We start from the raw sequence: 14,703 nt of genomic DNA, 5'->3' as shown, positions 1-14,703 counted from the left end.
GCGGAGGCTCGAGATGAATCTTTTCGTAGAGGCAGAAAATGGGGCCCTCTCAGAGGAGCTCATTGTTGAGGAGCAATTAACCAGCGCTGGTAAGCTGGCGAGATCGAAGCCCGAAGGTGGGTTCAGTTGCATTGTAAATTATATCAGTATCGTGAGCTATTCATAAATCATCGCGCGGTAATAAGTCGCGCGGCATCGAGATGAAAGTTTTCCACTCGCGGTGTCTCATGCAGGATCTAATTACGGCACGAAAGAATTCTCAACAATGCCGAGCGCGCGCGCGTATCCCTCGCGCCGGCGTGCGACTCTCAAATTACACATTCGCAAATCATGCATGCGGTCCTAGCGCGCGTCGCAATTTTGTATAACATTTAATTAAAACGTTGAAAGCGAAGAAGTGAAAGGACGGCGATGAATGCGAATACTGAGACGTACGTTTTAAGTGAGGTTTTCCTCTTCCTTTCTACTCTCACATATCGCGTCTGTCTGTTAGCGTTGAAATAATAGTTTTTTTTTTTTTTTTAAATGAGAGATAAAATTATGCGACTTCGCGGAGTGTGCCGATGGTGACTCTAATACCCTGACGAAGCCGAGTCTTTTTCCGAGTCGAGAGGAGCAATTTACATTAAGAGGCGATGGAGGAATTCAAAGAATTCCTCAAAGAACACGGCAAGTCACTCTCAAATTGTTTATCTCGAGGACAATGTCTCTTGACTCCCGCCGCGGCGGAAGGACTCCGACCGACGTTCTATCATCTCCGGTCGTCGTACTAAAGGGGAGGGGGGGACGAACGTCAGGAAATTGAATTCCGCTAGAAAATACCATTCCAACTTCGAGCAACGTAGGATGAATTTAAGTACAACATTGATTTTCTGACGCGAGCCGGGAGTACGGAACAGACCAGATCTTTTCGTTCTTTACACGCTCGCAGAAGGATGAAAAAAATCGTTTGATTAATCTTCAAAGATCGAGCGCAGAGAACAAACGAGATTGAGCTTTCGTTATATGCCACCTTCTTATATTCTTTGATCTCCCGTTTCGTTTCGACGTGCGCGCGGACTCACCAAACAGAGCGCGATGATGTTAACGAATAAATCACGCGGCGTCGGCCGCGTATTTCGAGTTTGACATTCGCGCGCGGAGATAAATCCCCGCGGAGGCAACAATGAAGGAAGCATAAATCGCGGAACGATAGGATCCCGACTTGGGGGAAAAAGAAAAGGCGCGTCGGCCAATCGCTCCCGCGCGTTCGATCGAACTTGACGCAATCCGCGAGCCGATGTTAGTTACGCATCGGGGAGCTTTGAGCTTAGCGCGTACTTTCTCTTGGAAGAGCGAGGCGCCGCCGAGGCAAGGAAGACGGGGAGTCCGCGTAGCGGGGCGTCCGAAGTAGGTTTTCCTAATAGGAGGCACTTAGCGCGCGTGCTTTTTCAACCTCATTAAATCTAGACATCATCGAGGATTTTAAACTCTTTAGTATAAACTCCCCGGTTCGATTAACTTAAAACGTTCGCCGGATAGCGAGGTGTAAAATCCGCTTTCAGGATTCGCAAATAAAATTAATGCACACCATTTGTTTAGCGATAAAGATAAGTTACGAACTGAGGCTGCGTCGCTAATTGGAGAGTTGTTAACGACCGGCGAACTTCGCGGCGGCATTCCCCGCGACTAATTGGACTGAGGCCTGTTAAAGTTTCGCGAAACGCCCTTTGCCTTAATACGAGCTAAGTATAGAGGTCCATTTCTTTCGTGTAGAAAATGCCACGTGGGCTTAGGCAGGCACCCTGACCTTTCGTATAATCCATTAAGCGACTCGCTCGAGTCAAGCACTTGCGCGATACGACAACAAATCGCGATATTAAACGAGAGAAAATGAACGCAAGCGAAGTTCCGGTCTTGTAGCACCAACGGTTCTTCGTTGTTCAACTCTCCGAACGAAGAACAATAGGGAGTCTTAGATTTGCATTTACAATTGTTACTTGAACAGTCGGCACTCTCGAAAAGAAAAAAGGCCTTGATCGTGAATTTTTAGGAGAAAGTTTAAAAGTTTAGTAACAGTTTGATAACTATTCAAAAATTTTAATAATCGCCACAATGTAAAAGTTTAGTAAATTACAGTAAAATATTTTTCTTTTTTTCTTTTTTTTTTTTTAATTTAATTTAGACTTCAGAAAGCTGCTCTAATAAACTCGCGTACGCCGTGCGTTCTATTTATTCTCGTTGCTTCGAATAAAAAGAAAAAAAATTTGCGATACCTTCTGAAAGGTGCAAAAACGCTGTGTCCAGAAATTAAAACGTGATAGCAAAGTTTCCATCGCGAATGAGAATTGCATTCCGGCATGACGCGGCAGGATCGGCGAGCAAGCTCTACAGGATTTTTTCCGCTCACAGTGTAACAGCCGATTACACGGTAGCCGATATAACGGGCGGAGTCGAGATAATCTTTTTGATAAACCGTCACTCGTGACCCGTCTTTCCCCCGGGACAATGAATTGCACAATAACGATCGACCACGGGCCAATGCACGAGTGACAAAGTTCCGAATACATCCGCGAAAGAATCGGGAATCCGCGAATCCGCGAAAAACAAGTTCGCGAACTTAACGCCACATCGCTCGAATCGCTTCGTCGAAAAGAAAATCGCGCAAAGTTCTCGAGCTTTAACGTCGCCAACTGCGAGACTTAAAATATTTTGCTCTCCTCAATTAAAAATCTTTTTTATCTCTGAACTACAAATCTGATATAAGTAGATACGTGTTATTTCTTTACATTCCAAGCACGGTCGTAAAGTCTTGTAGCTACTAATTTACTAGTATAATTTTAAATTTCTAAACGTTACGTAAGAAACATTTTTTTTCTTTTTCGCGATTTATTGCGGAAAATTGTTGTAATCGCAATTTGACAAGATAAGTGCAGCATAAACGTACTACGAAATGCTATAAAATTAATGCCTGCGTGAAAAAAAATACAGTTAAACGCACGCGATTGCTTTTTACGAGCTGATAGCGATTACGGACCAATACCTTCATGCGTTGACATTTCTGTCGAGCGATCGTAAAGTTGCGTAAAGGTTCGAACTTCGGAGATGGGGCGCGTCCGGATTTAATTCAGCTCGAATACGGTGGTTCGGTAGAAATTAACGTGTACGCGAGTTTCGCATCTACTTTTGTTACGTGTCCTACGGTAATAATCGCGTGGGATCGGCGCGCATTCTTCGCTCGATCGAACGATCAATACCTACAGACAAACTCGAGCAGAATAGCGTGAAATTACGTACGGCTTTACTCCGTGATTTCTTTCATACTTCCTTTTATGTACTATGTATCATTTTATCCGTTTCGTTTTTCAACGTAACTGTACCTATTTCAATCTGTTCAAATTTTTTTCTTTTTTTTTTTTTATATTATGTACATTTAAAAAATTCTCTCAAGAATTGTTCGAGAATACTTTGAAAAGGATTATATACCGCATTCGGAGGATTGTCAAACATTGATTTATTTTATCGTCTACCTGCGCACAAGCGACGTTAATAATTCAGAAAAATCGTGAAAGCCATATCGCGAAAAAGAATTACAGAGTGATCGAGCGATCGAGATAAAATAGGCGGTTGTCAAGCCGGTTGGACACACGTGGTGCGTTTAACCAGACCATTGAGTTCCCGTCCAGGAACTGGTCGTTGAATGAACAATACCATCTTCCCGGTAATGGGGTTTTACGGTAGAACGAGACCCGGGACTTACTATAACCATTTTACATCATAGTCGTCACATAAAAGTATACCGTTTACACGGCGAACAACTGCGAATTCCGGCAGTAAACTGAACGCATCTTCGCATGCAAACTGCAGCTCTTAAAATACGATAACAAAATAATTAATAAAGAAAAGTATCCGAAATTAAATTCAAATACAAAAAATTGCTGATACTTGTAAATTCATTAAAAAAAAAAGATTAAAAACTTAGGTAATTTACAGACTAAAGTCTTAAATAAAAAATTAACGTGAGACGATTGTAGAAGATAACGATGTTGCCAGCTTCGTTTAAAAGTTTAACAAAACGGGGACGGAGTCTATGGTATTGATCGTGGACCGACTCTCTCGGCCAATGGTCGGCTTTGCCGGTCGTACGCATTTGCGTAAATTTCGCGAGTTTGCGCTGGCGTGTTTACCAGCAATCTCGCGATTGCGCGACGCGGAAAGAAACGGGCCGAGGAAGCGAGCCGCGGCTTTTGCAAATCATGCGGAGAACCGCCGGGAACTTGAAAGGGAAAGACAAAGTTCTTGTGAAACAACTCTCCCGAGATATGAATATTCCCTCCGTTCTCCACGCTTCTGTTCGAGTTATTGGACGATAAATCGCCGCGTGGAAGGTATTTTAATAGCGTTACGCTCCTCCCACGAAATTCTATAATAAAAATATCACCGTGTTTTTCCGCCCGTAGAAAATTCCACTTTCACCAGGAGATCGTAAACCATATCGATTAAGCAGAACCACACTTCTTCTCCGTAAAATAAATAACTGTAGCAATTAAGAAAGGGAGAAAGATCTCTGATAAAAAAAAATGACATAAATTTCATTGTTAATAATACATCGCACTTGTACGAAATAATGCGTAGGGGATTCGAACATACGAAGATTCGAAGGAATTTAATTTCGCAAGTAGTCAGCGATTAAGCCTGACAATTCGTGTAAGACTCGTAAATGGAGCCGCGGATACGGGAAGTATGTCACGTCTGCACTATTTTAAGATATATTGATTTTTAAGTTCACCCGACGATTACACCGTGGAACGATTTAACATTGTACATGGACCATTCATACGTGAGACAGTTTTCCAGACGTGTATCAACTCGTCACAAGATATTGAATTAAAAAAAAAAAATTGTTATTGGCTATTTAATGATAGTTTAGATTTTGTTTTTTCTAAGCACGAGCGTATTTTCGTTATTATGCATTCCGCGCATTCGTACGCGGTATCCTCCCCGATGTTGCATCAATCGATAGGTCGACTCTTAAAGTATGAACGGCGTCTTTGTATCGGCGCCTCTCGATACGCTACCTCGAAGGAGCCTCTCTTTATGAACGAGGAGAGAAACCTAATGTCACCGCTGGCATCGGCAATGGTCGTCCGCCGTTAAATATCTCTCTACAATTCTATCATCGACTCATCGCCTGTATACTTCGGCTGAAAGGCGGACTTCACTGCGAGACGGACGCTTGAAGCAACGATTCACGCCGGTCGCCGCAAACCTCTTCGGACTTGACGATCTTCTATAAAACGTCACTGTCAAAACATAACGCGGTCGGCACTTACGCGGCGAAGTAAATGCGGCTCTATACGAACTGTCAACGGTCGTGACGTTTCAATCGGCTATCGATAGCGCGAACGAACGAGAAGAGAAATATACGTTTATCGGGTTTTGTGCTTGAGAATAAAAAAAAAAAGCTTATCTCCGCGGCAAATGTTTCAAAGCCTCGCCCCGTTGTCTCTCGACGACGAAGACGGCGTCTCTAAATCGTCCGACGACGGGAAACATTATCGGCGGATATACCGGCCAAGGCTTGCCACCCCGCGCGTTTGTTTCGGATAATTGAATTTTCGTTGCGCGATCGATGCCTCGCGTAAACGGCGAGTCGCCGACAAAAGCAGCCTCGGGTTGCCGCACAACTCGGTTGCGTAACAAGACGAGTTCACCTTGTTACACATGCGTCGATTATGCCTCGCGGAACACGTGTTTCCGGGCTTTGAGAACGGGGCATGGTCAATCCGCGCATTTCCCCGGGCGTGATTACAAAGGACCCGCGCGACGGCAGAATGCGGTACGAGCACCCTGCGTGCGTTACATTGATTCACCTCATTAGCTGCAAAATTCCGTTCATATTACACACTCGTTCTACGCAGCGGATGATCGCTATAACTCGTGGGAACACTCCGCGTAATTGTTCGGAGCATGACTCCGTGGAACGTCATCGACGCAATAATGTGTTAATTTCGTAAATACCGCACGAGATACGACGAGCTTGGCAGCTGTCGTTGTCGCAGGCGACATTCCTCCACGCGCATCGGAGAGAGAAATATAGATACGTATAAGCGTAATCGGTTTAACATATATGACGTATAGAACTTTCTAAATTTCCCGACCGGCTGCGCCCACAAATTTGCTTCCCATCTCGCGCGCCCGCCACGATCTTAACACGTCCGCCGTAAAAACCCCAAGCTTACGGCCTGCGTCTCGCCGAGAGCAATCAGGTCGATGAGTCAGAAGTTTTGTTCCAAAAATCTGATTTACGACAGGCGCCGTTATCAGCGAAGCGCGATATACAGGATTAAAGAAAAAGGCCGCGGCTCTAAAGGTGGGCGGAGAAAAACGGGAAATTACATCGACTTGGGCTCCAGCGTGATCTAAGTGCTCCAGCCTGGCCGCGTCTCGTCGCGAAAGCTTTTAATAACCGTGACACACTTGCGCCGCTTATCGCAAACAGCGTCCGAGCCGCAGCCCATTAGTCTTGATCGCGGCACTAGCCTAGACTGCGAAAGAATATCGTCTCTTTGCCCACGTGCGTGCATCCGCGGCGACGAAAGGGAGAAAAACGGCGACGCGCCGAGAACGCAATTCCCGGCTTATCGTGGCGACATTAATCTCGAATCCGCGAAAAGATGACACCGTCGCGACGGGCCGCCCCTTCCCGGATAATTAGACGGAGCGATCTCGGATTACCCGTTGGCCAAGTTGCAATCCGGCCCGAACGTTCAATCGACTGGAATAAACGGCCGGGCACAAAGAAACTGCCCCGGACTTGAATTGCGCTTTGATGCCAAATGGCGACGCGCGACTCTTCAAGGTCCGCGTTGAAATAATTTTTTTTTTTTTTTTTATACCAGCTACGTTCGCTGTGAAAGTATAGAGAGAAAATCGGATCTTATCGGATATTTTAATACGTCGTTTGAAATTTAAAGTCTGATCTAAATGATAAAAAAAAAAAAATTTTATAAAAAAAAAATCTGTAAAGATATTTCAGATGATTTAAACATATTGTGCTCGGTAAATAATGTTCGGCCTTCGCTTGAATAGATAAATACAAAAATGCCGAAACGACAGGAAGTTACGTCGTTATCATTGAACAAAATTGTAGCGAGCACAATAAGTTTGTCACAAAAGCACATAAGAATCCCAGCCGCGTGAAGTAATCGCGATGATGCAAATAACGTTTCGCGCGCGCTCGTGAGTAATAACAACGGCGCGACAAGGTTTCGTTAGATCGCTCGGATGCTCATATCGCGCGCGTTTGCGCTAAAAATAAAATATGCATTAGCATAATTAATAACGGAACGAAAAATATTGATCACGCGCCGGCCGCGTGCTAATCAACACGAGCGAAAAAAAAAAGAAAAAAAAAAACCCAAGTAACCCAATTTCGACGAGACCGGCGGTCTCTCTCGTAAGTGTCTCGCGTTTTGAATTATTCAACGATTCTTTATCTCGCGCACGAAGGAGATTAATCTGCCTCGGAAAAGGCGGACCTTGCTTTTCAGCGAAGTGCGTCGCGCGTGCAATTGTATGCGTAGGCTTTACATCTAAATATACGGCCATTTGAGAACGAAGCGGCACCTCGCGCTTTTATCGCAACCTTAAACTTTCCCATCGATACCGATACTGCGTTTCAGTGCAAGAAAGCCTGGCGCACACGGGGCACGCTGCGACAGGCCGCAGTTGTAAATCATCGTAATGTGACAGCGCGTACAAGACGGAAGGGGGCAATCTCTTCGATTAGTCTCGATCGAACCGTCGTATTAAAGTAAATAGCTGTCGTCGTTTTATCGTTACGTCCCGTCACGCACGACGCCACGTTGTGTGTATTACAAGAAATAATTATTAAATTACTACGGTCAACTTCGCGGAATGGTCAGTCGCGCGTTTCGCCGCTGCGGATTTTTACTTCAAAGCATTAGCTTTATCGTCAGCCAGTTCCGAGACGTTTAATTAATTGCCGTTAGGCGCGTGGAACGAATTAATTCCACTGGTTATCTGACCAGATTAGAGTTGCCTATCTCGTAAAGTAGCAGCTGCGTATGAGAAATTTAGACGGCATCAGCGAAAGACCCTGACGCTAATATAACGATCTACAGTTTTGCAAGTCCGTTTTAATTCTTCGTCTTCGTTCAGTCGACCAATATTTGAAAGCGTAACGCTCGGTAACGTTACGTATCCCCCTTAGACACGCGAAATAATTTCGTGACACCTGCATGAATTCGCTTGAGCAATCACCGTTCGCAGCCATTGTCCCGCTGGACACGCGGGGGCCGTAAATTTTAAAGCAAATTACAATGTAATGCAGAACGGTATCCCGAACGGTATTCCCGAAGCCTATATTAATATCACGAAATTACAGGCTATTAAAATTGAACTTCTAGACCTGAGGATATACCTGCGCATTTCTGACGTGCTAAATAAAGATTTCGAAACAATACACCGCTCAATATCTCCCGCTCGTCCCTGAATTTTCGAGACGGGCAGTCGCGCGCTTTTAAATGTCCGGCTGAACCCGAATTATACTTTCAGCCCACTGATTTTCTACCAGCCTTCGCGATTACTCAGATTTTACCCGAGCTATTCGTCAACGTCGCGTGTCTCCCGCGCAGTCTGCGTACCCTTAATGAAATAAGAAAACTAGGTAATGCACGGATGCAGTACTCCCGTGCATCAAATCGGACACGGTCTGCCGTCGGAGTAATCTGACGGCGCCCGCGGTGCGCCAGATGAAAACACATCCCGGATGATTTCATTAATCTTCGCGGGGTTGTCGGCCGCGCGTGGGAGCTGTCATAATTAAAAAAAAGAAAAAAAGAATTAATAAATAAATAAAAGAGGAAGGGAAAAAACGAGCGAGGAATGTGCCCGCCGAACATGTCCCGGGATATCGTTGCGGCATCCTATCACGAGCTCCGCCAATATGCGTTCTAACGCCGCGAATTGACTGCCGCCGCAAAAACCGTAATAATATGGTACGTTGAGCGCTGATAAATATAAATCGTAACGATCTTTTTTACTAGGCCTTCCGTAATCGCGGTATAAAAGAGGATGCGATAACGCCCCTCCTTCCCAGCGACGGTTTAATACACCTTCTATTAAGTTCAATCGTGAATCCGACGACTTTTCCACGCGATATCGTCGGGGGTCGATATTTAACGCAAAGTTCCCGGCGCATTACACGCGTCACGCGTCATATCGCGCTCGGGCATTAAGTATCAAATAAGGAGCGAATCGTTAAGGTGACGCAGGACAAATAGACAAAGCCGCGATTCCTTGATAAAATCTTTATTGGCTGCAGTGCATCTTCATTCGCTGCGCCGCAGTAACCGCGAACGTGAGAAAAGACAATCGTCCGGGGAGAAAAATTTCAATCATATTTCTCGGTTACCCGCATGCAAAGTTATTGGCCTCCGTAACGTTCTTTTAATCGGGAAGTAAATGCGTGCGTAAGAAATGCATTTGTACGCCGCGCGATATTTATACTTTCATATCCCGAGGAGAAAAATATCAGGGAATTATTTATTCGCGCGGAGCGCATTAAATACCGCCCGTGCAAGCCAAGAAGGCAACTTTTACCACGCTTTTACGGGAAGCTATGAGCAACGGCGTTTGGATATTTACCGCCGAGATTTACGTGTTTACGATTACAAAAACCGGGAAAAATCACTTTTAGGGAAAGTATTTGTTACCTCCGAGCGAGTCGTTTGAACGGTTTACGATTTTCCATTTATCACCATTTACGACAAGTCGTTTGTCACAACAAGTTGGAGGTACATAACTTCCCTCGTTCTTCGGCGAGTAAAGGACAGCTTCCTTTATCGCGGGGTAACCGCGATAATAACTTACACCGGCCAAGGGACGTAAACCTCCTCGAGTAAATTAGGATTCATAATGTACTCGCGATATAACGTAAAATCGTATGTTAAAAGAGCGAGATTTCTCATCCCGCAATCAGAACGTACAATTATACCGTTAACACGTCAAAATACTGACTTCACGAGGAGAATGTCTCAGACTGGAAAGAAAATAACTTATTCGCGGCGCGCGTTAATTATTTCTTCCATCCTGGCCCAATTATCGCCGACCGCGAAGAAGGACATACGTTATAATAATCGTCAAGCCCCGTAAGAAATAACGCATTCGTGTTTAATAAATAAATACACGTCCGCGATTCTCCGGCGCGCGTGGCGCAACGAAAACGAACGCACCAATTCGCGTTAATTGAATTCCATCCGCCAAATTAACAATCGCCTCCACTCTCGTGCCTCGAACGATCGCGGGGAGAGGAAAAAAAAAAAAAAAAAAAAGGCACAATGACGAAGCATTATAATTGCGCGGTATTCATTCGCGAGCACGGCTTTTACGCTTTTACCGGTGGCAAAAAAAGTATTTAATTGGCGATAATTTCGCGGCGCACCTGTTAACTCTCTCCCCGTATCTCTTACCTCCTTCCAGACCCCGCGTTTCGAAGATTCTTCCTACCAGCCGCGAAACATCTTTTTGCACGCTATTGTAATTTATCTTCTTCCGTGTGTTTCTGCTCGCGGGAGTTACGAACAACGGCCGGCCGCCAATAATTCTTCCCCGCGTTTTCACCCGCTCGCGATCTCGCTAGGTCCCAACGAGCATCGCGCGCCCGATGATCTCCCGAGAGAACAGTTTCACGGCTTTTTCCGGAAAGGTGCCCAGTGCCCGGGATGCCGCGAGCAATCGGGCCTATTTACTAGTACGGCACGCGAGAGATCGCGAAAGAGAAGCGCGACCCGGTTTACAATGCGTTTCGTTTCAACGTCGAGGCGTAAGCAGAGATGCACGCACACACTTGCGGAAGATAGCAAAGTACCGGGAAACACTGCGCGAGACCGTTCTCGCGGCGTCACAAAGCGATCTTTCTTTACAGGCGACGCCTTGTTTACAATCTTAATTACCGCACGATAAAAATTCTGAGCGCACGAAGGTGTGGTCCGCGGAAGATACATTATTTTAGACAACACTCGAGCAAAATAATGGTTTCTTTTTTGCCGCGTCGAGAGCCTCCGAGTTTTTCAAATTCTCCGTCGAAAGAAAAATTATCTAAGACAAAAAAAAAAAAAAAAAAAAAAAAAGGGATTGTCAATGTTAGCATTCCAATTCTCCTGGTTCATTTCGAAACCGGAAGGCAGATTTGAAACGTCTCGAAAAATAATAACATGACGCATTGTTTCGCGCAGGGTCGTAAAACGTGATGTTATCTGTCGTTCGAGGCACTTTCCCTATTCAGATAAGTTGACGAGACGCTTTCCCTATTCGCATAGATAAGCTACTTAGAAAGTCTTTATCTGAGTATTCACCTAGCGATTTTGACGGACAAATGTTCCAAATTCGACCGTATTATCCACGGTCTGCCCGGGATAATCGAGGGCCCGGTTAATACCCGTCAATTGAAGTAATTGGCGAGCATAGAGACCTAAGCATAGAGATTACTCTATTCATACGATAGAGAGCATCCTTTCGAGAAAGTAAATTAATTTAGAGTAAACGACAAAGTACAAAATTTTTACTCTCGTCATCTTTTCTATATACAACTATCAAAATGTCCTCAAATTTATTCTCCACAGTTTTCTCAATTTTTTTATCCGATTCGTCGCCTTATTTTCACCGCCGAATACAAAAGACAATACCAAAGCGAAACGTAGACGCGACTTGTTTCTAAAACAAGATAATAAAAAAAGAAAAATCCGAGTGGATCAGTAGGAACGAGTTCGGCAGATAAAAGCGGAGGTATTCGGGAGAAGGGGGAGGGATTGAAGGCATCCCGAGAATTACGAGCTCTTTCTTGTCCCTCTCCCGTCAACGCCGATCGACAACTCACATAGCCAGACGTTGCCGCGAGGCGCGGTGTGCAGTAGGTTCAGGTGCAGGTTAAAATCCAGACCGGCCAGATCCTGTCGCAGGTGGGTGCTGTCCATGACGAGGGCGCGTTCCGGCAGCAGGAATAGGTGATCGCTTCCCTCCGCGGGCCCCAGGGTTCGCGGCACGCCGAGCCCGAGAGGCCCCGAGCGGGCCGTCAACATCCTATCGTCAGGATCAGCCAGGATCGCGTCGCGGCGCGAAGTCGCATCCTCCCGCGGCCGCCTTACGCCCGACACGCTGATCCGCGACGGTAATCCGCGACCTTTCCGCACTGCGGACCGACTCGTAACAGGTGGCACGTGACCGCTTCTCCTAACAGCCCCCGTCCTCGGGTACTTAATCCTGACGCTGGGTATGCAAAACCTTGCCGCGCGTTGCTTCGTCAGAGAAGCGGAGATCGTGAGGTCTTGGAGAGTTGAGCAGCAGCAAAGCAGCTTTCAAGAATCGCTACTTCTTGTCGTCGCGAGATATTCTCTTTGAAGCTTAATTAGTAGCACTCGAAAGATTCGGGTTTTCTTATCCGGCTGCGATTAATCGCCGATTAAGTTAGGCTCGAGGCACGTTGGCGTTTCGACGGAGTTTTGCAGTCAAGGACGAGGCGCTCTCCTCGTAATTCGATCCGGGTCGCCGCGAGATTCGATCGGCGATGCGTTAATGATACGGTATCGGTGTTTTTTTTTTTTTTTTTTCCCTGGCGGTGACGCGATAAGACCGCGAGAGACCGCGGTTCACACTTGGTGACGCGACGATCACCACGGCTCGGGAGTGACTCGTGATCCCGTGAGTCACGTCGGTCAGTCAACTTTCGACGTCGCGCGTCGACGAAAGAAAGGGGGAAGTGGGAACGCCGGGGCGGCTGATCTTTCGCCGTGTAAAGTGGCACGAATTGTCCGAACGGGTTCGCTCGTTGAATTCGTTTAAGACGAAGCCCAGCTCGGAGCGAGTTTCGTAAGACCGGTCCTAGGCCCCCCCCCAAAATCGTTCCCTCCGCGAGAAGACACGCGACTCGGCTCCGGTGCGATTTGACAGCTCGGTGACGAACGCGCGAGCAACACGCTCGGCGGTTACGGCCTTGTACCACGTCCCACGCAGGTGTCAGCTGTGCGTTATCTGCTGCGAGACTCACTTATCGACACGTCGCGGCCTTTTATACTATTTACGCAACGCCGCGGAATACCAATTAACGGCCGCCTACGCGACGTCGCCTTTGATGTCGCGACCGCGAGCGAGGGAGACGAATGTCGCGACGACTCCAGCAGGTTCTCCCGGATGACGAAGAGGCAACGCGTCGCTTCGGGTAGCCTCCCACGCGGCCAGACCGGCGATGACACGCGTCTTTGCAGCCAGGGATATCCAAGTCGGGCGGACTCGTGGCTGCGCGGCTTGCGCCAGGTTCTCTCACGAACGGTCTTGCGTTTACGGCGGTCAGCGGTCGACTGAGTGGGCCCGTCTCGCCGCGTTCGCGAGCGATACCGACCGCCGTCGGAAACGACCGACAGGGCGCCCCAGAAGAGATGCAGCGCGGGCGGACAGATGCGTTTTCCGCGCCAGCTGAGAGAAGTGCCGAGGGAGCCTGTCTCCCTCGCGCGCGTAAGAAAGCTCGCCGATCCCCCCCGGATTTTCGCGACGCGAGATTCCGCCCCGAATGTCTCCCGAGATCAGATCCGTCACGGTTGTGGCACTCGCTCGCACCGGCGGCTAAAAGAACCGCGTTGTGTTGATCATGGTTTTACGACGGGCGATAAAATTAGACAGCTCACCGGCGGCGGTGTAACAACGTGTATCGTCTAAAAATTAATTCCGAGGAATAATCTCGCCGCGCGAAAGCAACCGTTGCGGCGGGTACCGCAATATTTTTGCTCCGCGATCCCTTCCGGTTACATGGGATTACGTAAAAGGAGCGGACAAGCCTCCTCGGACAAGCCGGCCGAGCCATTAAAATAGCTTTGGCCCGCTTTCTGGGTCATAATCCGCGCAATTAGACGGCTTGGAAACCGTCTATAAAAGGGGATTATAAATTTCGTCGCGGTAACAGAATTGTCCCTCCTCTCCTCCCCCGCTTATCTTCATTGAAAGGTGATTCCATTTTTATTTATAACTCCACGATGACGTTTAAATATTCTCCGCGTGCGAATTAAATTGCAGCTAACTCGCTGCTACTCTGCCGTTTAACCGTTTTGCGGAACAATTTATCGCAAAGGAAAGAAAAAAAAAAAAAAAAAAGAGATAAAAAATTATCGTCGTCACTTTGCATAAACAATTTCCTTAAATATCGTGCATCATTCGCGTCCGCATTGCGCGAGGAGCTCCGCGTAAGTCGCAACGAAAAACGTGGGTGGTACGACCCGGACGAAATGCGGAATCGCGCCGTAGGAATAACGTGGTTGTACGGAAGAAACGGCTCTTGTTGCGGTTACGGTAATTTGCGGCGAGACCCTTTTTATCGTTGGAAAATGCACCTCACGAATATGCACCGAAACTACCGAGCATACGGCGAATCGTTTCCGAGAACATCTCGCGGCATTTTACGCGGTTATTTCTTGCGGTTAATCGATTGCGCCTACAAGACCGCCCCGTCTTAATCGCTAATGACAGATTTTTTTTCCTGCGTTCAAGCCCCGACTTTTCCTCCGCGAACGAGGCCGCGGAGCCCAAAATAAAAAATCAGAAATCTAAAAACATATTAGCAAAGCTTTTGCGAGTTAAATTCACTGTCGCGCGGTTCGCTCTATAATCGCGAATTCTTACGGCGTTTATTTATTTTCACGCCGCGATCTGACT

General features: G+C 46.9%; 1 protein-coding gene across 12 annotated transcripts in view; it reads right to left on the bottom strand.

Annotated features, from left to right (window-relative positions):
• Positions 1–14,703, bottom strand: part of LOC139105990 (ensconsin) — a 132,057-nt gene that overhangs the window by 70,948 nt on the left and 46,406 nt on the right. The window contains exon 1 of one of the 12 annotated variants that reach the window (XM_070662401.1): positions 11,882–13,176. The exons of 6 other annotated variants lie outside the window; for them this stretch is intronic. In XM_070662401.1, the coding sequence (XP_070518502.1) occupies positions 11,882–12,083 (202 nt within the window). In that variant the 5' untranslated portion in view covers positions 12,084–13,176. Of the gene's footprint in view, positions 1–11,881; positions 13,177–14,703 lie in introns of those variants that run through there. 5 more of the 12 variants (XM_070662404.1, XM_070662405.1, XM_070662410.1 and 2 more) reach the window with 5 other exon arrangements.

The sequence above is a fragment of the Cardiocondyla obscurior genome, linkage group LG10, assembly GCF_019399895.1.
Source record: "Cardiocondyla obscurior isolate alpha-2009 linkage group LG10, Cobs3.1, whole genome shotgun sequence".
NCBI lineage: Eukaryota > Metazoa > Arthropoda > Insecta > Hymenoptera > Formicidae > Cardiocondyla > Cardiocondyla obscurior.
The sequence above is the reverse complement of the archived record's forward strand: the minus strand, read 5'-3'. Positions and strand labels throughout refer to the sequence as shown.